The sequence below is a fragment of the Bombina bombina genome, chromosome 3 (assembly GCF_027579735.1).
Source record: "Bombina bombina isolate aBomBom1 chromosome 3, aBomBom1.pri, whole genome shotgun sequence".
Lineage (NCBI taxonomy): Eukaryota > Metazoa > Chordata > Amphibia > Anura > Bombinatoridae > Bombina > Bombina bombina.
Window position 1 is genome coordinate 1,101,427,291 of NC_069501.1, and position 26,605 is coordinate 1,101,453,895.

General features: G+C 39.3%; 1 protein-coding gene across 1 annotated transcript in view; it reads right to left on the minus strand.

The window, feature by feature from the left end:
* The window catches only part of NBEA (neurobeachin), a 1,472,531-nt gene that overhangs the window by 854,294 nt on the left and 591,632 nt on the right, over positions 1-26,605 (minus strand). Inside the window, exons 21-22 of the mRNA XM_053708445.1 lie at positions 21,376-21,568; positions 11,084-12,106 (exon numbers count right to left, since the gene is read on the minus strand). Of these exons, the coding sequence (XP_053564420.1) occupies positions 11,084-12,106; positions 21,376-21,568 (1,216 nt within the window). The remainder of the gene's footprint in view (positions 1-11,083; positions 12,107-21,375; positions 21,569-26,605) is intronic.

Sequence of the window (26,605 nt, forward strand, 5' to 3'; positions counted from 1 at the left end):
ACTGGTAATGCTTGTCTAGGAAATAGAATCTCAGAAACTGATAGTGATCTGGATGAATCGGAATATGCAGATATGCATCCTGTAAATCTATTGTAGACATATAATGCCCTTGCTGAACAAAAGGCAGGATAGTCCTTATAGTTACCATTTTGAATGTTGGTATCCTTACATAACGATTCAATATTTTTAGATCCAGAACTGGTCTGAAGGAATTCTCCTTCTTTGGTACAATGAAGAGATTTGAATAAAACCCCAGTCCCTGTTCCAGAACTGGAACTGGCATAATTACTCCAGCCAACTCTAGATCTGAAACACATTTCAGAAATGCTTGAGCCTTCGCTGGGTTTACTGGGACACGGGAAAGAAAAAATCTCTTTGCAGGAGGCCTTATCTTGAAGCCAATTCTGTACCCTTCTGAAACAATGTTCTGAATCCAAAGATTGTGAACGGAATTGATCCAAATTTCTTTGAAAAAAACATAATCTGTCCCCTACCAGCTGAGCTGGAATGAGGGCCGCACCTTCATGTGGACTTAGGAGCTGGCTTTGATTTTCTAAAAGGCTTGGATTTATTCCAGACTGGAGATGGTTTCCAAACTGATACCGCTCCTGAGGATGAAAGATCAGGTTTTTGTTCCTTGTTGTGACGAAAGGAACGAAAACGATTATTAGACCTAAATTTACCTTTAGATTTTTTATCCTGTGGTAAAAAAGTTCCTTTCCCTCCAGTAACAGTTGAGATAATAGAATCCAACTGAGAACCAAACAATTTATTACCCTGGAAAGAGAGGGAAAGCAGAGTAGACTTAGAAGACATATCAGCATTCCAAGTTTTAAGCCATAAAGCTCTTCTAGCTAAAATAGCTAGAGACATATACCTGACATCAACTCTAATGATATCAAAGATGGCATCACAAATAAAATTATTAGCATGTTGAAGAAGAATAATAATGCTATGAGAATTATGATCTGTTACTTGTTGCGCTAAAGCTTCTAACCAAAAAGTTGAAGCTGCCGCAACATCCGCTAAGGATATAGCAGGTCTAAGAAGATTACCTGAACACAAGTAAGCTTTTCTTAGAAAGGATTCAATTTTCCTATCTAAAGGATCCTTAAAGGAAGTACCATCTGCCGTAGGAATAGTAGTACGCTTAGCAAGAGTAGAGACAGCCCCATCAACCTTAGGGATTTTGTCCCAAAACTCTAATCTGTCAGATGGCACAGGATATAATTGCTTAAAACGTTTAGAAGGAGTAAATGAATTACCCAAATTATTCCATTCCCTGGAAATTACTTCAGAAATAGCACTAGGGACAGGAAAAACTTCTGGAATAACTACAGGAGATTTAAAAACCTTATCTAAACGTTTAGATTTAGTATCAAGAGGACCAGAATCCTCAATTTCTAATGCAATTAGGACTTTAAGTAAAGAACGAATAAATTCCATTTTAAATAAATATGAAGATTTATCAGCATCAACCTCTGAGACAGAATCCTCTGAACCAGAAGAACCATTATCAGAATCAGAATGATGATGTTCATTTAAAAATTCATCTGAAAAATGAGAAGTTTTAAAAGACTTTTTACGTTTACTAGAAGGAAGAATAACAGACATAGCCTTCTTAATGGATTTAGAAACAAAATCTCTTATGTTATCAGGAACACTTTGAGTATTAGATGTTGACGGAACAGCAACAGGTAATGTAACAGTACTAAAGGAAATATTATCTGCATTAACAAGTTTGTCATGACAAACAGTACAAACAACAGCTGGAGGAACAGATACCATAAGTTTACAGCAGATACACTTAGCTTTGGTAGCTCCAGCACCAGGCAGCGATTTTCCAGAAGTATCTTCTGACTCAGTTTCAACGTGGGACATCTTGCAATATGTAATAGAAAAAACAACATATAAAGCAAAATTGATCAAATTCCTTAAATGACAGTTTCAGGAATGGGAAAAAAAATGCCAGTTAACAAGCTTCTAGCAACCAGAAGCAATAAATAATGAGACTTAAATAATGTGGAGACAATAGTGACGCCCCATATTTTTTTAGCGCCAAAAATGACGCCCACATTATTTGGCGCCTAAATGCTTTTGGCGCCAAAAATGACGCCACATCCAGAACGCCGACACTTTTGGCGCAAAAGAACGTCAAAAATGATGCAACTTCCGGCGACACGTATGACGCCGGAAACAGAAAAAACATTTTTGCGCCAAAAAAGTCCGCGCCAAGAATGACGCAATAAAATGAAGCATTTTCAGCCCCCGCGAGCCTAACAGCCCACAGGGAAAAAGTCAAATTTTAAGGTAAGAAAAAAATTGATTTATTCATATGCATTATCCCAAATATGAAACTGACTGTCTGAAATAAGGAATGTTGAACATCCTGAGTCAAGGCAAATAAATGTTTGAATACATATATTTAGAACTTTATAAAAAAGTGCCCAACCATAGCTTAGTGTCACAGAAAAACATAATTTATGCTTACCTGATAAATTCCTTTCTTCTGTTGTGTGATCAGTCCACGGGTCATCATTACTTCTGGGATATAACTCCTCCCCAACAGGAAATGCAAGAGGATTCACCCAGCAGAGCCGCATATAGCTCCTCCCCTCTACGTCACTCCCAGTCATTCGACCAAGAATCAACGAGAAAGGAGAAACCAAGGGTGAAGTGGTGACTGGAGTATAATTTAAAAGATATTTACCTGCCTTAAAACAGGGCGGGCCGTGGACTGATCACACAACAGAAGAAAGGAATTTATCAGGTAAGCATAAATTATGTTTTCTTCTGTTATGTGTGATCAGTCCACGGGTCATCATTACTTCTGGGATACCAATACCAAAGCAAAAGTACACGGATGACGGGAGGGATAGGCAGGCTCATTATACAGAAGGAACCACTGCCTGAAGAACCTTTCTCCCAAAAATAGCCTCCGAAGAAGCAAAAGTGTCAAATTTGTAAAATTTGGAAAAAGTATGAAGCGAAGACCAAGTTGCAGCCTTGCAAATCTGTTCAACAGAGGCCTCATTCTTAAAGGCCCAAGTGGAAGCCACAGCTCTAGTGGAATGAGCTGTAATTCTTTCAGGAGGCTGCTGTCCAGCAGTCTCATAGGCTAAACGTATTATGCTACGAAGCCAAAAAGAGAGAGAGGTAGCAGAAGCTTTTTGACCTCTCCTCTGTCCAGAATAAACGACAAACAGGGAAGAAGTTTGGCGAAAATCTTTAGTTGCCTGCAAGTAGAACTTGAGGGCACGAACTACATCCAGATTGTGTAGAAGACGTTCCTTCTTTGAAGAAGGATTTGGACACAAGGATGGAACAACAATCTCTTGATTGATATTCCTGTTAGTGACTACCTTAGGTAAGAACCCAGGTTTAGTACGCAGAACTACCTTGTCTGAGTGAAAAATCAGATAAGGAGAATCACAATGTAAGGCTGATAACTCAGAGACTCTTCGAGCCGAGGAAATAGCCATTAAAAACAGAACTTTCCAAGATAACAATTTTATATCAATGGAATGAAGGGGTTCAAACGGAACACCCTGTAAAACGTTAAGAACTAAGTTTAAACTCCATGGCGGAGCAACAGCTTTAAACACAGGCTTGATCCTAGCTAAAGCCTGACAAAAGGCCTGGACGTCTGGATATTCTGACAGACGCCTGTGTAACAAGATGGACAGAGCTGAGATCTGTCCCTTTAATGAGCTAGCCGATAAACCCTTTTCTTAACCTTCTTGTAGAAAGGACAATATCCTAGGAATCCTAACCTTACTCCAGGAGTAACCTTTGGATTCGCACCAGTATAGGTATTTACGCCATATCTTATGGTAAATCCTTCTGGTAACAGGCTTCCTAGCCTGTATCAGGGTATCAATAACCGACTCAGAAAAACCACGTTTTGATAAAAACAAGCGTTCAATTTCCAAGCAGTCAGCTTCAGAGAAGTTAGATTTTGATGTTTGAATGGACCCTGTATCAGAAGGTCCTGTCTTAGAGGTAGAGACCAAGGCGGACAGGATGACATGTCCACTAGATCTGCATACCAAGTCCTGCGTGGCCATGCAGGCGCTATTAGAATCACTGATGCTCTCTCCTGTTTGATTTTGGCAATCAATCGAGGAAGCAGCGGGAAGGGTGGAAACACATAAGCCATCCCGAAGTTCCAAGGTGCTGTCAAAGCATCTATCAGAACCGCTCCCGGATCCCTGGATCTGGACCCGTAGTGAGGAAGTTTGGCGTTCTGGCGAGACGCCATGAGATCTATCTCTGGTTTGCCCCAACGTCGAAGTATTTGGGCAAAGACCTCCGGATGAAGTTCCCACTCCCCCGGATGAAAAGTCTGGCGACTCAAGAAATCCGCCTCCCAGTTCTCCACTCCCGGGATGTGGATTGCTGACAGGTGGCAAGAGTGAGACTCTGCCCAGCGAATTATCTTTGATACTTCCATCATTGCTAGGGAGCTTCTTGTCCCTCCTTGATGGTTGATGTAAGCTACAGTCGTGATGTTGTCCGACTGAAACCTGATGAACCCCCGAGTCTTTAACTGGGGCCAAGCCAGAAGGGCATGGAGAACTGCTCTCAATTCCAGAATGTTTATTGGCAGGAGACTTTCCTCCTGATTCCATTGTCCCTGAGCCTTCAGAGAATTCCAGACAGCGCCCCAACCTAGTAGGCTGGCGTCTGTTGTTACAATTGTCCAGTCCGGCCTGCTGAATGGCATCCCCCTGGACAGATGTGGCCGAGAAAGCCACCATAGAAGAGAGTTTCTGGTCTCTTGATCCAGATTCAGAGTAGGGGACAAGTCTGAGTAATCCCCATTCCACTGACTCAGCATGCACAATTGCAGCGGTCTGAGATGTAGACGTGCAAAAGGAACTATGTCCATTGCTGCTACCATTAAGCCGATCACCTCCATGCATTGAGCTACTGACGGGAGTTGAATGGAATGAAGGACACGGCATGCATTTAGAAGCTTTGTTAATCTGTCTTCTGTCAGATAAATCTTCATTTCTACAGAATCTATAAGAGTCCCCAAGAATGGAACTCTTGTGAGAGGAAAAAGAGAACTCTTCTTTTCGTTCACTTTCCATCCATGCGACCTTAGAAATGCCAGAACTAACTCTGTATGAGACTTGGCAGTTTGAAAGCTTGAAGCTTGTATCAGAATGTCGTCTAGGTACGGAGCTACCGAAATTCCTCGCGGTCTTAGTACCGCCAGAAGGGCACCCAGAACCTTTGTGAAGATTCTTGGAGCCGTAGCCAATCCGAATGGAAGAGCTACAAACTGGTAATGCCTGTCTAAGAAGGCAAACCTTAGATACCGGTAATGATCTTTGTGAATCGGTATGTGAAGGTAAGCATCCTTTAAATCCACTGTGGTCATGTACTGACCCTTTTGGATCATGGGTAAGATTGTCCGAATAGTTTCCATTTTGAACGATGGAACTCTTAGGAATTTGTTTAGGATCTTTAAATCCAAGATTGGCCTGAAAGTTCCCTCTTTTTTGGGAACCACAAACAGGTTTGAGTAAAACCCTTGTCCTTGTTCCGACCGCGGAACCGGATGGATCACTCCCATTAATAACAGATCTTGTACACAGCGTAGAAACGCTTCTTTCTTTATCTGGTTTGTTGACAACCTTGACAGATGAAATCTCCCTCTTGGGGGAGAGAATTTGAAGTCTAGAAGGTATCCCTGAGATATGATCTCTAGCGCCCAGGGATCCTGAACATCTCTTGCCCAAGCCTGGGCGAAGAGAGAGAGTCTGCCCCCCACTAGATCCGGTCCCGGATCGGGGGCCCTCGGTTCATGCTGTCTTTGGGGCAGCAGCAGGTTTCCTGGCCTGCTTGCCCTTGTTCCAGGACTGGTTAGGTTTCCAGCCTTGTCTGTAACGAGCAACAGCTCCTTCCTGTTTTGGTGCAGTGGAAGTTGATGCTGCTCCTGCTTTGAAATTCCGAAAGGGACGAAAATTAGACTGTCTAGCCTTAGCTTTGGCTTTGTCTTGAGGCAGGGCGTGGCCCTTACCTCCTGTAATGTCAGCGATAATTTCTTTCAAACCGGGCCCAAATAAAGTTTGCCCCTTGAAAGGTATATTAAGTAATTTGGACTTAGAAGTTACATCAGCTGACCAGGATTTTAGCCACAGCGCCCTACGTGCCTGAATGGCGAATCCTGAGTTCTTAGCCGTAAGTTTGGTTAAATGTACTACGGCCTCCGAAATGAATGAATTAGCTAGTTTAAGGACTCTAAGCCTGTCCGTAATGTCGTCCAGCGTAGTTGAACTAAGGTTCTCTTCCAGAGACTCAATCCAAAATGCTGCCGCAGCCGTAATCGGCGCGATGCATGCAAGGGGTTGCAATATAAAACCTTGTTGAACAAACATTTTCTTAAGGTAACCCTCTAATTTTTTATCCATTGGATCTGAAAAAGCACAGCTATCCTCCACCGGGATAGTGGTACGCTTAGCTAAAGTAGAAACTGCTCCCTCCACCTTAGGGACCGTTTGCCATAAGTCCCGTGTGGTGGCGTCTATTGGAAACATCTTTCTAAATATTGGAGGGGGTGAGAACGGCACACCGGGTCTATCCCACTCCTTAGTAACAATTTCAGTTAGTCTCTTAGGTATAGGAAAAACGTCAGTACTCGCCGGTACCGCAAAGTATTTATCCAACCTACACAATTTCTCTGGTATTGCAACAGTGTTACAATCATTAAGAGCCGCTAAAACCTCCCCTAGTAATACACGGAGGTTTTCCAATTTAAATTTAAAATTTGAAATATCTGAATCCAATCTGTTTGGATCAGAACCGTCACCCACAGAATGAAGCTCTCCGTCCTCATGCTCTGCAAGCTGTGACGCAGTATCAGACATGGCCCTAGTATTATCAGCGCACTCTGTTCTCACCCCAGAGTGATCACGCTTGCCTCTTAGTTCTGGTAATTTAGCCAAAACTTCAGTCATAACAGTAGCCATATCTTGTAATGTTATCTGTAATGGCCGCCCAGATGTACTAGGCGCCATAATATCACGCACCTCCCGGGCGGGAGATGCAGATACTGCCACGTGAGGCGAGTTAGTCGGCATAACTCTCCCCTCGCTGTTTGGTGAAATTTGTTCAAATTGTACAGATTGGCTTTTATTTAAAGTAGCATCAATACAGTTAGTACATAAATTTCTATTGGGCTCCACCTTGGCATTGGAACAAATGACACAGGTATCTTCCTCTGAGTCAGACATGTTTAACACACTAGCAATAAACTTGCAACTTGGTTACAATCTTATTTAACAAAAACGTACTGTGCCTCAAAGAAGCACTAAACGATTAAATGACAGTTGAAATAATGAACTGAAAAACAGTTATAGCATCAATCCTTAAAAACAACACAACTTTTAGCAAAGGTTTGTTCCCATTAGTAAAGTAACAATAATTAAATTTGAAAATAAAAATTACAGAGCAACGTTTTTAATCACAGTCAATATATATAAGTCTCACAGCTCTGCTGAGAGAATCTACCTCCCTCCAAAGAAGTTTGAAGACCCCTGAGTTCTGTTAGAGATGAAACGGATCATGCAGGAAATACAAGAGTAACTGACTGGAAATTTTTGATGCGTAGCAAAGAGCGCCAAAAACGGCCCCTCCCCCTCACACACAGCAGTGAGAGAGAAACGAAACTGTCACAATTAAAACAAGCAACTGCCAAGTGGAAAAATAATGCCCAAATATTTATTCACTCAGTACCTCAGAAAATGCAAACGATTCTACATTCCAGCAAAAACGTTTAACATGATAAATACCTATTAAAAGGTTTAGTGTACTTTTAACAGAGTAATTCCGGTGAAATACCATCCCCAGAATACTGAAGTGTAGAGTATACATACATGTCATTATAACGGTATGGCAGGATTTTCTCATCAATTCCATTCAGAAAATAAAAACTGCTACATACCTCAATGCAGATTCATCTGCCCGCTGTCCCCTGATCTGAAGCTTTTACCTCCCTCAGATGGCCGAGAAACAGCAATATGATCTTAACTACTCCGGTTAAAATCATAGTAAAAACTCTGGTAGATTCTTCTTCAAACTCTGCCAGAGAGGCAACAACACGCTCCGGTGCTATTGTAAAATAACAAACTTTTGATTGAAGTTATAAAAACTAAGTATAATCACCATAGTCCTCTCACACATCCTATCTAGTCGTTGGGTGCAAGAGAATGACTGGGAGTGACGTAGAGGGGAGGAGCTATATGCGGCTCTGCTGGGTGAATCCTCTTGCATTTCCTGTTGGGGAGGAGTTATATCCCAGAAGTAATGATGACCCGTGGACTGATCACACATAACAGAAGAAATAAGACTTACTTACCCCAGAACACTCATCTACATGTTGTAGAAAGCCAAACCAGTACTGAAACGAAAATCAGCAGAGGTAATGGTATATAAATAAGAGTATATCGTCGATCTGAAAAGGGAGGTAAGAGATGAATCTCTACGACCGATAACAGAGAACCTATGAAATAGACCCCGTAGAAGGAGATCATTGAATTCAAATAGGCAATACTCTCCTCACATCCCTCTGACATTCACTGCACGCTGAGAGGAAAACCGGGCTCCAACCTGCTGCGGAGCGCATATCAACGTAGAATCTAGCACAAACTTACTTCACTTGTAAAACTGATTTGTGGGTGTGGTGAGGGGTGTATTTATAGGCATTTTGAGGTTTGGGAAACTTTGCCCCTCCTGGTAGGAATGTATATCCCATACGTCACTAGCTCATGGACTCTTGCTAATTACATGAAAGAAATATATATATATATATATATATATATATATATATATATTTATATACACATACACACATACATATACCCAATTCTGCCACAAAACCTTCCTTTCATTATTAAACCTCTTTCTCTAAATATAACAAACCATTTATTTTCAATAGAATTTCATGTGTTATGCACAGTAGCAAGTTATAATCATTTACTTCAGGTCTCAAACAGCGCTACATTTTAAGCTGTATTTTGGCTTGTGCACAAGTGTAACACTCAACTCACCACTTGTAAAATAAGAGCAAAGAGCACGCTAATAGCACTCTTGATTGCACTCAACCAGTAATTTATGCTTAAGTGCTTTGAAAGTTTGATTGTTATAAAAATGTTGCATTCTTTTGCAGTCCATAAACATACCCATTTTATCTGTTCTCTTGTGGTATGTTAAAGGGACTGTCATATTTATGTCATGCCTATGAAAGTGAATTATTTACACGTTATTTTACACGTTTAAATATTGCATGTACAAAGTTTATATCAAAGTGATTTATTTTGGTTTTTAAGCTAACAGCAAGTGCAGTGGTAGTAAAATAATGCCATATTGATAAAGGGAATTTGTGTAAAAATCACAAAAAAACAAAGGTGAGTGTACACAAAGGATCTTGAAAGTGGTAGTATGCCTAACCCCTTTAAAGACCAACGACGTACCCTGTACGTCACCAGTCTTTCTATGGGGGGGTGCTTTTTGATAGCTATTTTAACAAGCCTGCAGGAGGGAGGGAGGGTCTAATAGTGCTGTCTTGCTGCTCGTGGCAAGACCAGCGCTATAGCAACTAGTGTACGTCGCCAATCGTTAAAGGGATAGTCTAGTCAAAATTAAACTTTCCTGATTCAGATAGAGCATGCAATTTTAAGCAACTTTCTAATTAACTCCTATTATCAAATTTTCTTCGTTCTCTTGGTATCTATATTTGAAAAAGCAGGAATGTAAGCATAGGAGCTGGTCCATTTTTGGTTCAGCACCTGGGTAGCGCTTTCTGATTGGTGTCTAAATGTAGCCACCAATCAGCAAGCCCTAACCAGGTGCTGAGCCAAAAATTCAAATTCAAATAAAGAGACTAAGAAAACAAATAAAAATTGATGATAGGAGTAATTTAGAAAGTTGCTTAAAATTGCATGCTCTATCTGAATCATGAAAGTTTAATTTTGACTAGACTATCCCTTTAAGGGGTTAAAGGGACTTCCTTAGACAAACATTTTTAGATGGACAAAAATAAATATATTAGGGTCTATTTTTTCTCCCTATTCTGAACAAACATACATTTACTTAACCTTTTCTCATGCAAATCATTTCTAACATTATAGGGAAGCTAGAAACCAAATTAAACATTCATGATTCAGATAGAACATGCAGTTTTTATGCACACTTTGAGGCACCAGCTACTACTGAGAATATGAAAAAGTTCACAGTGTGTATATATGTGTGTGATTGGCTGATGACTATCACATGATAAAGGAGGCCAGCAAATTAAAGTAAATTTTGAAATTTGTCCAAAAAAAAAAATTGCTCAATTTAAGTGAGTAATATATTGTCCCTTTTATTTACTTGGTTATGCTATTCTACAGCATTTAATGACCTTTAAAGATAGAAAATGTTGAATATTTCCATTAAATAACACATTGAATAGTTGTAGGTTCCTTCTTATTAATAATACATTTGTGTTCTATTTTCCATTACTCTTATCTAAAAAGAAATTTTGTTGTTTCGCCTTTAATTAATCTATTATACTTCTAATTTGCTCTCTTGAAAATTCCAGATATAAAATACACATTGATTTGCAAATCTCATAAAAATGATCAGATTATGGGGATGTTGGAAAGTTAGATTAACTCTATAATTTGCATTCTGTTCAAATATGCATTTATGTCATACTCGCGTGTGTGCAGCATCAGTGTACAAATAATTAAAAACATCCTTAAAGGGATATGAAACCCCCAATAAGAGTAAATTAGAATGTTGCTTAAAATTGCATGCTCTGAATTATGTAAAAAAAAAATTAAAGTTGCATATCCCTTTAATGCAGGTGCCAAATAAAATTTCTCACACAAAAAATAAAAAGTTTAATCTAGCAAATTGTGGTGATAGTACTATGTAACAAGCATCAGAAGTTTATATATATATATATATATATATATATATATATATATATATATATATAAAATATGTCTTCGTAAAATGTAACGGGCTTTACATTTTATATCATGGACTCTTACCACCTGTACAAAAGAAATGTCAAAATTCAACTTACTTGTGTTGTGGTAGTAGTAGTCTGAATTTTCTTTATCTCTTTGCCAAGCTCTCGCCCATCATCAGACCTCTCTGTATCGGATACTGTGCTACTTGCATCCATATTTACTATGGATTTACTTCCAGAAGATTCCGTTTCAAGAGTTGTGGCTGCCATTTGAGCATACTCAAGTCCTTTGGAAGAAGAAGCCAGCTCCCGGTCAGTGAGGCTACTCAAGCTATCAGCTGTTGTATGAATTTTGAAATCCTTCTCACCAATTACAGCTGATGCACATGTCAAGTCTACACCACCAGTCATGTGAGCCAGTAAACCAAGGTCATCATTAACACCAAGGTGTACATGTGAATCCTGGACATTTGCAATAGTAAGATGATTACCACTAGTTAGTTCAGGTAAAAGTTTATCCTCAGAATGTGTCATCTTTTCAAAAAGAAATGAGGTATTATTGGGAGTGGTTTGGTCTTTATCATCAGCTAATGTGATGAGAGGACCATCTTTTTCTTCACTTTCCTTTATAATGCCAACACTGTCATGAACATTATTTTGAAGCTTTTCAACAGCTGCACTATATACATTATCTAGTAATGATTCTACCTCAACAAGAGCACCATTTTCTCCACCGACTAAGGTCTCTGGAGATAAATCCAAGTCATCAAGTTTTACTTCTGTAGCTTCTACCTTTTCGGCCTTAATGTCAACTAAGAGATCATGAACTTCTACCCTAACTCCAGCTGTTGGCCTATCAGAACTTACAAGAGCATCATCAGAAATTTTAGTTGCCATTAACAAATCTCTGGTGTCTGTATTGACTGGATAATCCGTTTCACTTTCTGGACTTTGACTCTGTGAGAGATCTTCTATTTCTCTGATTTCTAGTCCACCTTTAGCAGCTACGGCCTGAGATGAGAGCCCCGAGATGGTGCTAACATTGCCTTTCTTTCCCTTTTTGATGTTTTCCTCTTCTTGTCTTTGATATTCTTCATACATTTTAGCCAAATACTCCTTGTGAGCTTCATAAGTAACCTTAAGAAAAACATACATAAAAAAGTTCACATGCACAAGAAAGTATAAGAAACATATATGTGTGTTTGCATTGTTTATTTTTCACACATTGGTAAACTGATCAAGCATATTGGGCCAGATTACAAGTGGCGCATTAACAATTACGGGCAAGCAATAAGGTTTTATTGCAGCTGTTTGCACGTCTGGTTTCCTGTTCGTATTACAAGTTAAAAGTAATTGTGATTGCTTGAGCGCAATCGTGATTTATGCTAGAATGATTACCATGTCGTCAGAGCTCTGGTTAACTGTTTTGTAGAAAAAAAGTGTCCCAAAATATCAAAAATACATTACAAAGTACAGTTACAATCATAATAGCACCATCCTTTAAAAAAATATTGCACACAAAAGTTATAAGTGCTCAAAGACATGAAGTCTCAGGTGTTAGAAAAAAAAAGTAGGTAAAGGGCTTTAACAGAGATACATACAAATATATGTCTAAAGATGATTATGTATCTATGTATATATATATATATATATATATATATATATATATGTTTATTGTGTGTGTACATATTTATTTATATGTGATGTGTGTGTGTGTATATGTATATATATGTATATATATATATATATATATATATATATATATAAAATAACTCATTGTGTAGTTCATTAACAAATCTAGACAGGCCCAGAGGCTTGTTTTCCCACAGAAAACCTCTGAATTACATTGTTTCCAATGCAGCAAAGGATTCTGGGTAAGATATGCAAATTAAGTACACAATGACACACCTTTTTACTTCAGTTTGCTTTTCAGCAGGTTCCCTTTACGCCAAAGTATCGCTGTTCACACAGCTTATAAACTGATGAGTGGCAAAAACCATGAAACAGTCTGTCCTGGGATGGTTATGAATCACTGCACTAACCCTAGCTAAGTTTATAAGCTGTGTGAACAGCGATACTGCTGCATGGAAACAATGTAATTCAGAGGTTTTCTGTGGTAAACAAGCCTCTGGGCCTGTCTAGATTTGTTAATGAACTACACAATTAGTTATTTTTTCTATATTTTGTGCGTAGTGGAGGATTTTAAACTCGCCTTTTATCTCCCCCTTTTATCTCCCCTATTAATATATTATATGTGATGTGTATGTGTCTATATATAGCATATATTTATGATATCTATATATATATGTGTGTGTGTGTGTAAAAGCATATTTATGCAATATTCATGTTTAATAAAGTGTTATACTGTGTATTTACTGTAAATATTTCACATTCCAATGTTCTGCACATAAAATAATATGTTAGATATATGTAGAAATTAGTATTTATGAATAAATTGAACATATTCTTCTATGTGAAGAACACCGGAATGTTGTTGCATTTTAGAGTATGGGATCAGTTTTGCATGCGGTTACGGTGTTTTTTTCCACTTTTTTTTCTCCATTGACTTCTATGGGGAAATACGCCATCGCACCCACAATATCCTAAGTTCAGCTTTTAACACTCGCCTGGTTAGCGGGAATAGCGAAAACAGTTTACTTTCAACTTATAATACGAGCGCAACCCAAAGCGCAGTTAACGCTCGAGTGGGAGTGTTAAATAGCGATACACTTGTGATCTAGCCCTATATAAGTAACAAAGATTGTTAGGGCATTAATGTATAAAAACAACTTCATTATTTTTTTTCAAGCACACAACATTTTAACTGTATTACTATAATTTGGAGGTAATAACAATTCCTTCCTGCCTGTATTTTAAAAATATAATCTTCATCACTCAAGAGAAATTACTTGTTTGGGTATTATCTGTATACAAATGCCATTCTGCCACAAGGCACAAAACATCCCATAAAAATTATAGTAATTGTCCACATTATGGTTTTTCAGAAAAATATGTAGACAATTATTTCCTTGAAGAGGCTGAGTAAACTTTGATCCATTCATTGATGAAAATGTGCACTCAGATTTAATTGCATTCAGGGTTAAACAGCACAGTGTTTTCCTTTTTTGTGGATGACAAGAATGAGCCAATTAAAGACATTTAGGTAATTATCAGCACAACAAAAGACATATACAGTTAAAAGTAAAGCTAGCTGCTTGCCTTAAAAATAGAGAGCTTTATCTCTAGCAAATAGAAACAGGATAATTGTAAATATACCTTATTACATAATGATGTTTTGGATGAAAACATTGCTTTAGATTACCTTAGTTTTTAAAGGGATATGGAAAAGTGTATTAACTGCTTTAACCATAACCATCTATCTCCCTATACATCAATCTCTCTCTCTCTCTCTATATATATATATATATATATATATATATATATATATATATATATATATATATATATATATATATATATATATATATATATATATATATATATATATATATATATATATATATATATATATATATTTATATTAGGGCTGTGCGATATGGGTAAAAATTATTTTTTAAAATATCTGTTAAACATACATTTCTCAATATAAAATGCATTAAATGTTTAACAATAAAAAAAATGCAATTAAATCGCACAGCCCTAATATATCTATATAATATATCCATCTCTATCTCTATATCTATCTCTGTCTATCTATATCTCTATCAAAATATATATCTATTCATCCATCTCTCTATATCTCTATTTTCTCTCTATCATCAAAAAACAGAATTTATGCTTACCTGATAAATTACTTTCTCTTACGGTGTATCCAGTCCACGGATTCATCCTTACTTGTGGGATATTCTCATTCCCTACAGGAAGTGGCAAAGAGAGCACACAGCAGAGCTGTCCATATAGCTCCCCCTCAGGCTCCCCCCCCCCCCGTCATTCGACCGACGGTTAGGAGAAAAAGGAGAAACCATAGGGTGCAGTGGTGACTGTAGTTTTACAAAAATAAATTTGAACCTGACTTAATTGCCAGGGCGGGCCGTGGACTTGATACACCGTAAGAGAAAGTAATTTATCAGGTAAGCATAAATTCTGTTTTCTCTTACATGGTGTATCCAGTCCACGGATTCATCCTTACTTGTGGGATACCAATACCAAAGCTTTAGGACACGGATGAAGGGAGGGAACAAGTCAGGTAACCTAAACGGAAGGCACCACTGCTTGCAAAACCTTTCTCCCAAAAATAGCCTCCGAAGAAGCAAAAGTATCGAATTTGTAAAATTTGGCAAAAGTATGCAGTGAAGACCAAGTCGCTGCCTTACAAATCTGTTCAACAGAAGCCTCATTCTTGAAAGCCCATGTGGAAGCCACAGCTCTGGTGGAATGAGCGGTAATTCGTTCAGGAGGCTGCTGTCCAGCAGTCTCATAAGCCAATCGGATGATGCTTTTCAGCCAGAAGGAAAGAGAGGTAGCAGTCGCCAGAATAGACAACAAACAAGGATGATGTTTGTCTGAAATCTTTAGTTGCTTTTAAATAGAATTTTAAAGCACGAACCACATCAAGATTGTGTAACAGTCGTTCCTTCTTAGAAACTGGATTAGGGCACAGAGAAGGAACAATGATTTCCTGGTTAATATTCTAATTAGAAACCATTTTTGGAAGGAAACCAGGTTTGGTACGCAAAACAACCTTATCTGCATGGAACACCAGATAGGTTGAATTACACTGCAAAGCAGACAATTCAGAAACTCTTCGAGCAGAAGAAATAGCTACTAAAAACAAAACTTTCCAATATAATAACTTAATATCTATGGAATGAAAAGGTTCAAATGGAACCCCTTGAAGAACTGAAAGAACTAAATTTAGACTCCATGGAGGAGCCACAGGTTTATAGACAGGCTTGATTCTAACTAGAGCCTGTGCAAACGCCTGAACGTCTGGTACTGCTGCCAGACGCTTGTGTAACAGGATAGACAGAGCAGATATCTGTCCCTTTAAGGAACTAGCTGACTATCCCTTCTCCAATCCTTCTTGGAGAAAAGACAATATCCTTGGAATCCTAATCTTACTCCACGAGTAACCCTTGGATTCACACCAACAAAGATATTTCCACCATATCTTATGGTACATTTTCCTGGTGACAGGCTTTCTGGCCTGGTTCAGAGTATCTATAACTGATTCAGAGAACCCACACTTAGCTAGAATTAAGCGTTCAATCTCCAAGCAGTCAGTTGCAGAGAAACTAGATTTTGATGCTTGAATGGACCCTGTATTAGAAGATCCTGCCTCAATGGCAGGTTCCATGGTGGAACCGATGACATGTCCACTAGGTCTGCATACCAAGTCATGCGTGGCCACGCAGGCGCTATCAGAATTACCGAAGCCTTCTCCTGTTTGATTCTGGCTACTAGCCGAGGGAGAAGAGGAAACGGTGGAAAGACATAAGCTAGACTGAAGGACCAAGGCGCTACTAGAGCATCTGTCAATGCCGCCTTGGGGTCCCTGGACCTGGATCCGTAAAGGGGAAGTTTGGTGTTTTGACGGGACGCCATCAGATCCAATTCTGGAATGCCCCATAGCTGGGTCAGCTGAGCAAAAACCTCCGGGTGGAGTTCCCACTCCCCCGGGTGAAATGTCTGACGACTCAGAAAATCCGCCTCCCAGTTGTCTACTCCTGGGATGTGAATTGCAGATAGGTGGCAGGAGTGATCCTCCGCCCATTTGATGATCTTGGTTACTTCCTTCATCGCTAGAGAACTCTTTGTTCCTCCCTGATGATTGATGTACGCTACAGTCGTGATGTTGTCCGACTGAAATCTGATGAATTTGGCCTCCTCTAGTTGAGACCATGCCTGGAGCATGTTGAATATCGCTCTCAGTTCCAAAATGTTTATCGGGAGAAGAAATTCTTCCCGAGACCATAGGCCCTGAGCTTTCAGGGAGTCCCAGACCGCACCCCAGCCTAACAGACTGGCATCGGTCATGACAATGATCCACTCCGGTCTGCGGAAGCACATTCCCTGAGACAGGTGATCCTGAGACAACCACCAGAGAAGAGAATCTCTGGTTTTCAGGTCCATTTGTATCTGAGGAGACAAATCTGTATAATCCCCATTCCACTGTTTGAGCATGCACAGTTGCAGTGGTCTGAGATGAATTCGGGCAAAAGGGACAATGTCCATTGCCGCAACCATTAATCCGATTACCTCCATGCACTGAGCTACAGAAGGCCAAGGAATGGAATGAAGACCTCGGCAAGTAGTTAAAAGCTTTGACTTCCTGACCTCTGTCAGAAATATTTTCATTTCTACCGAGTCTATTAGTGTTCCCAGGAAGGGAACCCTTGTGAGCGGGGACAGAGAACTTTTTTCTACGTTCACCTTCCACCCGTGAGACCTTAGAAAGACCAGAACAATGTCCGTATGAGCCTTGGCTCTGTGAAAAGACGACGCCTGTATTAAGATGTCATCTAGGTAAGGTGCTACTGCAATGCCCCGCGGTCTTAGTACCGCTAGAAGGGACCCTAGCACCTTTGTGAAAATTCTGGGAGCAGTGGCCAACCTGAAAGGAAGGGCCACAAACTGGTAATGCGTGTCCAGAAAGGCGAACCTTAGGAACTGATGATGATCTTTGTGGATATGAATATGTAGGTACGCATCCTTTAGATCCACGGTAGTCATATATTGACCTTCCTGGATCATCGGTAAGATTGTCCGAATGGTTTCCATTTTGAATGATGGAACTCTGAGGAATTTGTTTAGAATTTTTAGATCCAGGATTGGCCTGAAAGTTCCTTCCTTTTTGGGAACTACAAACAGGTTTGAGTAAAAGCCCAGTCCTTGTTCTGCAATTGGAACTGGGTGGATCACTCCCATCTTTAGAAGATCTTCTACACAGCGTAAGAACGCCTGTTTCTTTGTCTGGTCTGAAGACAAACGAGAAATGTGGAACCTTCCTCTTGGAGAAGAGTCCTTGAATTCTAGTAGATACCCCTGAGCAACAATTTCTAATGCCCAGGGATCTGGAACATCTCTTGCCCAAGCCAGAGCAAAGAGAGAAAGTCTGCCCCCTACTAGATCCGATCCCGGATCGGGGGCTACCCCTTCATGCTGTCTTGGTAGCAGCCGCAGGCTTCTTGGCCTGTTTACCCTTGTTCCAGCCCTGCAAAGGCTTCCAGGTTGCTTTGGGCTGGGAAGCGTTAACCTCTTGCTTTGCGGTTGCAGAGGTTGAAGCAGGTCCGCTCCTGAAGTTGCGAAAGGAGCGAAAATTTGCCTTGTTTTTGGCCTTAAACGGTCTATCTTGTGGAAGGGCATGGCCCTTCCCCCCAATGATATCCGAAATAATTTCTTTCAACTCTGGGCCGAATAGGGTCTTTCCCTTGAAAGGAATATTTAGTAATTTGGTTTTGGACGACACGTCAGACGACCACGATTTGAGCCAAAGCGCTCTTCGCGCCATAATGGAAAAACCAGAATTTTTTGCCGCTAACTTAGCAAATTGTAAAGCGGCATCTGTAATAAAAGAATTAGCCAGCTTTAGAGCATGAATTCTATCCATGACTTCGTCATATGAAGTCTCCCTCTGGAGCGACTCCTCCAGCGCCTCAAACCAAAAAGCTGATGCAGTAGATACAGGAATAATGCAGGCAATCGGTTGAAGAAGGAAACATTGTTGAACAAATATTTTCTTTAGTAAACCTTCTAATTTTTTATCCATAGGATCTTTGAAAGCACAACTGTCTTCTATTGGTATGTTTGCGCGCTTGGCTAGTGTGGAAACTGCTCCCTCTACCTTAGGGACTGTCTGCCACGCGTCCCGCCTGGGGTCAGTTATGGGGAACATTTTCTTAAAGATGGGGGGGGAACATTTTCTTAAAGATGGGGGGGGGGAACAAAAGGTACACCTGGTCTCTCCCACTCCCTAGTCACAATATCCGCCACCCTCTTCGGGATCGGAAACGCATCAGTGTATACAGGGACTTCTAGAAACTTGTCCATTTTACACAATTTTTCTGGGACCACCATGGGGTCACAATCATCCAGCGTAGCTAAAACCTCCTTAAGCAGTACGCGGAGGTGTTCCAGCTTAAATTTAAACGCTAAGGAATCTGAATCTGCCCGCTGAGAAACCTTTCCTGTGTCAGAAATTTCTCCCTCGGACAGTACATCTCTCACTGCCACTTCAGAGTGTTGTGAGGGTACAACAGATAAATCATCCAAAACTTCTGATTGCTCATCCACTGTTCTTAAAACTGAGCTATCACGCTTTTTAGGAAAAACTGGCAGTTTGGATAGAAATGCCGCAAGGGAATTATCCATGACTGCTGCTAATTGTTGTAATGTAATAGGGGTCAATGCGCTAGAGGTACTAGGCATCGCTTGCGCGGGCGTAACTGGTGTCGACACATGGGGAGAGGAAGGAGGACCTTCGTTATCTTCCGTTAAAGAATCATCTTGGGCTACATTTTTAAGTGTCACTGCATGGTCTTTAAAATGTTTAGATACCTTAGCACACTTTAAACACAAATGTAAAGGGGGTACCGCCATGGCTATTAAACACATAGAACAAGGTCTATCTGTAGGCTCAGACATGTTAAACAGACTTAGACAGCACTCAAATACAGTAAAATACAATTTTTGAAAAAACGGTACTGTGCCTTTAAATAATAAAAAGCGCACACTTTTTTTACTAAATCTCCGAAAATCATCCAATCTTTATGAAATTTTCACCATATGATCCTAATGCTTTGAAATGATTGCACAGTAAATATCAAGTCAATTAACCCCTTACTGCCCAAACCGGAGCAAATTAAAGCTGGCAACCAGTTAGCAAACTACAGCACCATGCCACAGCCTCTGCTGTGGCCCTACCTTCCTTGGGGATTAGTTTTGATAGAAAATAAGCCTCTCTGAAAGTCCTCAAGTAATCTTTGGACTCTTCACATGGAGCTGCATGAAGCAGTCTGTAAAATCAACTGCGCAACTGAGGCGCGAATTTCAGGCCCCCTCCCTCTTCACTCTGGAGTTGTGGGGCCTTCCCAAGCCAAAATAGGTGTCTAAATATATGCCATGCGGAATAAACCCCAAAAAAAGTGTTTCAAATGTAATATAAACTTGTATAAATATCAGATTTTTGTAAAAAAATAATCGATTGCCCCTTAACAGTGTCCACCAGTGTTTTGAGCCCTTTTAAATAAGCCTTCCTTCTATACTAAGTCTCAGAATATGGCTTACCTTTCCCACATGGGGATCCTTGTCAGTCTTCTAGCATTACTAAGTCTTGACTAGAAAAAATGACTGAAACATACCTTAAAGCAGTTAAGCCTGCAAACTGTTCCCCCCAACTGAAGTTTTCTGGTACTCAACAGTCCTGTGTGGGAACAGCAATGGATTTTAGTTACAACATGCTAAAATCGTTTTCCTCTCAGCAGAAATCTTCATCACTTTCTGCCACAGAATAAATAGTACAAACCGGCACTATTTTAAAATAAACTTTTGATTGAAGAAATAAAAACTACAAATCTAACACCACATTCACTTTACCCTCCCGTGGAGATGCTACTTGTTAGAGCGGCAAAGAGAATGACTGGAGGGGCGGAGCCTGAGGGGGAGCTATATGGACAGCTCTGCTGTGTGCTCTCTTTGCCACTTCCTGTAGGGAATGAGAATATCCCACAAGTAAGGATGAATCCGTGGACTGGATACACCATGTAAGAGAAAACATCTTATCTCCAAGTAATATATAACACAGAAGTATAGCAATAATAAATTATTTTTCCTCCCTTATCACATATAAAAAGATTCCGCACCTACATGTCACCTGCTGCATAAATGTGCCTTTGCTGTATAGTTATTTGAGGGATTTATAGTTCTGTTCTTTTCATATATTAAACTATATGCTACTGAGATCTGGAACTACCAGTTACATGTTAAGAGCTGATGGAGTTTTGGCTGCGGTGGGTGCATAGTTCAAATGAAAAAATTATACTTTTCCAGAAAGAACTATTTGCAGAATGAAAGTATTTGTACAGTGTCTCTTTAATTTTACCAACCCATGTAGACAAGCTATGTAAGCAAGCTGAAAAAATGTCACAGCTCTAGTTTTTACAATAAACACAATTAAGCTGAGGTTACATATGTCTATGACTGAGGAAATGCACTCGATACAAGATATTTTAAACCTGGAATTTGAAAAACAAAATAAATAAATCCATAGCAATATATAGCTTTCTTTGGCAGCCTAGGAATTAAACCAAAAAGTGCATTGTCATTTATAAACATAGCGTTAAACAACACAATCCACAAGATAACACCAAATTGATATGTATAGATTCTGTACCATGAATGTATTTTTACCTGTTTAAAAAGATTTACAAGTAAAGAGTGCTAACTACCTTAGAATGGGCTATAGAGAGAGTATCAACCCAGACTCGCCAGCCTCCCCATTCATATTTTATTGCGTGATACAGAAGTATTCTGAATATGTTGTACACCATCTCTGTAATCTTCTGTTCTTCTGAATTCTTGGGATTTATATAGCCAAGTGAAAACATCCAGTCTTGCCATACGGAACACTGAAGAAGACATCTAAATGGACAGATATATGAAAATGTAATAACTTTTAGAAAAACAACCTACAGCAGCATGTAACACATAATGGAATATTAAACACCTCTTTTATAGGATACAGCCTAGGGGCCAATAAACATCAGGAATTTGGGACATTAAAATAAACAGATCCTGTATACATAAACTAATTTTAATACTAATATACCACTAAAAACAAACACATTGTACAGCTTTTACGAACTGACAAAATACTTGAATATTGTGGGACAGTAACTTTTTCAATTAATTAATAAAAAAATATATATAGGCTGTTTTGTAGGCGATTGTGATCATATTTCGGTTTTCTAAGATGGTATTGTCTATGTATGGTGACATTTTTTTTTTATTGTACCCCTTATAAAAAATGTTCCCTGTTTTATCTAAAAGATGTTACAAAATGTATCTCTGTTTTTTGTTTTTGAAAACTGAATGTTCCTGTTCGGAATAAACCATTTATTGTTCTGTGGGAGTCCATTTAGACAGTGAGTAGCAGTGTTCCAGAACTTAGTACACAGTCTCCCACTTCCTGTTAGTTTCACTTTGCATTCTAACAGCTTTTACGTAACCTTTGTTTCGTATAAAAAAAAACAACAAAAAAGAAACAAACAAGCATGTTTAACTGCTGTTCTTTCATATACAGGCGAGAAACATACAAGCATCATTTAAGGAATGATGCTTAAAGGGACATTAAACCCAACAATTTTCTTTCATGATTTAGATAGAAGTAAATTGGAATCTTGTTTAAAATTGTATTCTCTATTATCTAATTAGCTTAATTCTTTACATATTCTTTGTTTAAGAAATCGCAATGCACACGGGTGAGCCAATCACACGAAGCATCAATGTGCAGCCACCAATCAACAGCTACTGAGCCTATCTAGATATGCTTTTCAGTAAAGAATATCAAGAATATTAAGCAAATTAGATAATAGAAATTAGAAAGTTGTTTAAAATCGCATGTTCTTTCCAAATCACAAAAGAAAAAAAACTGGGTTTCATGTCCCTTTAATGCTACTGCGGTACAAGTGTATGAAAGAGTGGAATTTGAACAGTTGACAGTTATGTGCTATAAAGCTGGAGTGCTTACTTGTCAAAAAGCCCTACATGTAAAGTAAAGAAATGCTAAGGGCGAATGTTGCTTTGATATTTAATGCTGTCCACAAAAAGAGCTTTCCGCTCCGGACTGGCTGCAGGCATAGTCCCAGCCAAACAGACTGGTGCTAAAACAAAATTCCACTATAGCTAACTGTGCCTTTGGCATTTTAAATACTTCAAGCACATATATTTCACAAATGAATGGTTTGTTTAGCAGCAATTCTTTAGTGATTCAGATAGAAAGTTGCTTTAAATTGCATGCTCTAACTTACTCCTATTATCAAATGTTCTTCTTTCTCTTGCTATCTTTATATGAAAAGCAAGAATGCAAGCTTAGTAGCCGGCCCATTCTTGGTTCAGCACCTGGGTAGCGCTTGCTGATTGGTGGATAAATGAAGCAACCAATCAGCAAGCACAACCCAGGGTGCTGAACCAAAAATGGACCAGCTCCTTACCTTAGATTTCTGCTTTTTTAAATAAAGATAAAAAAAGAACAAAGAAAAATTAATAATAGGAGTAAATTAGTGTAAAATAGCATGCTCTTTCTGAATCATGAAAGAAAATAATTTGGTTTAGTTTCCCTTTAAAGTGCAGCTTTTTTTTGTAGCAACTTCTGTTCCCTTAAAGGGACACTGTACACTAGATTTTTCTTTGCATAAATGTTTTGTAGATCCATTTAAATTGCCCATCTGCGAGTGTTTTTGTAAAAACAAAATGTATGCTTACCTGATAAATTTCTTTCTTTCTGGACATGGAGAGTCCACGTCGTCATTCCAATTACTAATGGGATATTCAACTACTGGCCAGCAGGAGGAGGCAAAGATCACCCCAGCAAATCTGTTAAGTGTAACTTCCCTTACCCATAATCCCCAGTCATTCAGGCAAAGGAAAATGGAAAAAAGAAACACAAGGGTGAAAAGGTGCCTGAGGTTTACTAAAAAAAACAGCTGAATTATAATTAAAAAGAGGGCGGGTCATGGACTCTCCATGTCCGGAAAGAAAGAAATTTATCAGGTAAGCATACATTTTGTTTTCTTTCCTATGACATGGAGAGTCCACTACACCATTCCAATTACTAGTGGGAACCAATACCCAAGCTAGAGGACAAGGAATGAACAGGGAGAGAGAACAAGGTAGGAGGACCTAAACAGAAGGCACCACGGCTTGAATAACCCTTCTCCCAAAAGAGGCCTCAGCTGGGGCAAAAGAAACAAATTGCAAAATTTGGAAAAAGTATGCCAAGAGAACCATGTTGTCGCCTTGCAAATCGGTTCCACAGAAGCTTTATATTTGAAAGCCCAAGCTGAGGAGATAGCCCTAGAGTAAAGAGCCGAAAGTCTCAAGAGGCTGCTGTCCAGCAGTCTCAAAAGCAAAGCAAATCAGACTGCTTAAACAGAAGGATAAAGTAGTAGAAGAAGCCCTCTGACCCTTATGTTTTCCTGAGAAAACAGCAAAAAGGGCAGAAAATAGCCTAAAATCTTTAGTAGCTTGAAGGTAAAACATTAGAGCACGTAAAACATCCAAGTTATGAGAAGAAGGATTAGGACAAAAAGAAGCAACTACAATTTCCTGATCAATGTTTCGATCTGACACTACCTTTGGGAGAAACCCCAATTTAGTACGAAAGATCGCCTTATCTGCATGAAAAATAAAGGTACGGGGAATCACAGCGCAGAGCAGAAAGCTCAGAACTTTGCAAGTGGAAGAAATAACAAGGAAAAACAAAACCTTCCAAGATAACTTTATAACAACAACATGAATCGGCTCAAACGGAGCCTGCTGCAAAACTTTAAGAACTAGGTTAAGGCTCCAAGGAGGAGCAACAAGTTTAAACACCGGCCTGATTCAGACCAGGGCCTGAACAAAAGCTTTTACATCTGGAAAATCTGCCAGATGTTTGCAAAAGAATAGACAGAGCAGAAATCTGAACTTCAGAGTACAGACTCTCAAACCTTTCTGCAGACCATCTTGAAGAAACAATAACATTTCGGGAAACCTCAACTGATTCAAGGAGAAACCTATAGCTTTGCATCAAAAAAAGTATTTACACCATACTTTATGGTAAATCCTGCGAGTAACAGGTTTACAAACCGGAAGCATAGTATCAAAGACCGCTACCGAAAAAATCATGTCTGGACAGAACCAGGCGCTTAATCTTCAAGCAGTCAGTTTTTGAGAATCCAGATTTGGATGGACGAATAAACCCTGAATTAGAAGGTCCTTCCTCAAAGGAAACTCTGAGGAGGAATAGATGGCATCTTCAACCAGATCTGCAAACTAGATTACAATCACAGACGCTCTCTCCTGATGGATAGGAGCAAAGACTCATGGAAGGAGAGCAAACGGAGGAAACAGGTATGCTAGAATGAAAACCCCAAAGAACCGTTAGAGCATCTATCAGGGTGGCCTGAGGATTTCTTGACCTTGAACTGTACTTTGGAAGCTTGGCGTTCTGACGCGACGCCATTAGATCCAACTCCGGAACCCCCACCTGAGTCTTATCCTGGAGAACACTTCCAGGTGGAGAGCCCACTCCTCCCGGAAGAAAAGTATGTCTGTTCAGAAAATCCGCCTCTGTTTAGAAAATACTGTCAACATACAGCAGAAAATTATTAAAGTAAATAGAATGCTTATAGCAATCTCTATCCAATGGTTTACTTAGGATACAATTACGATCTCTCTGAGGGATGATAATCCCAGGCAAAAACATTCCTTAAAAAAGGGACAGAAAAAAATACATCATAAGTGGTACAGACAAACACACTATAATGTAAATAAAATACAGTATAAATTCAATCATGAAAGACAACATGATTATGAACATGAAAATTGTCTACATCTGAAAGAATAAAGACCTATAGAGATGCCTTAATACTGTACTTAATCAGAACGATAACTAATTAAACATGTCTTAGTAAAATGTTTAAATAGAATTAATGGAGAATATCATTAATAGCCAATATATGGCAACAAACATCCCTTATGAGTTAAAAAAAATTCTGATTTAAAAAGAAAAGTACAAATTCTTTGTCTTAAAAAACAAACCATTTGTACAACAAACCAGTCTATGAAGGACTGTCTAAAACAGTACTGCCCCCATGACCGCAAAAAGCCCTCACAGAAGGCACTAATTTATTAGCAGAAGAACTAAAAGTGAAATATACAGTCTATGCCTCATATCTAGTTCTAATGAGACACCGCTATGGACAGAGGGCAAGAATACTCATCCTGAGGGATCTGAGCTTCCTCACTGTCCAAAGCCCACATAAAGCGCTTCCAGTCGCTTAACAGGGGAGTAGAGACGATATCCAAGACGCAGCTCTGTACAGTCTCAATGGACCAGCCCTCAACAGCGGTTCTAACCAGGGCAACAATTCGCTACCTAAAGGCTTCAGCCCATAGGAGTAGTAGCCGCTGAGAAATACAATCTCAAGACAATTAAAGGAAATAAAAACACACTAGGATCAATAGTAGCTAAAAGACAATAACTTACATTTGTCTGAGCGGGAAGTGTAGTTGAAAATGTGCACCATCGCCGAAAACTAAAATGGCGGTGTCCTCAGCTTAGTCTACGAGGAAAAATAAAGCTATTCACATAAAGCCTATTTCCTCTTTAGCATACCAAACGACTTACTAAGCGGTTGTTCAGGGACACACACTTGAACCCCTTGAGCAAAACATAAGCTGAGATAGCAAACAAATAAGCGGCCGTACGCCGCGATAAGCCTCCTTGATCAGCCTTTCACTGAAGTGGCTGAATAAAAACACAACCGTGCTATGACAGGAAAAATAGAAATTTGTAAAAGTGACTTAAATAGGAAGCTGAAAATACAATATTAAACTGTACCTCGGCACTCTGCATACCCCAGCGCTACATACTGTGAGCCGCAAAAAGGGGTGAATGACGTTCTATGCCCCAGC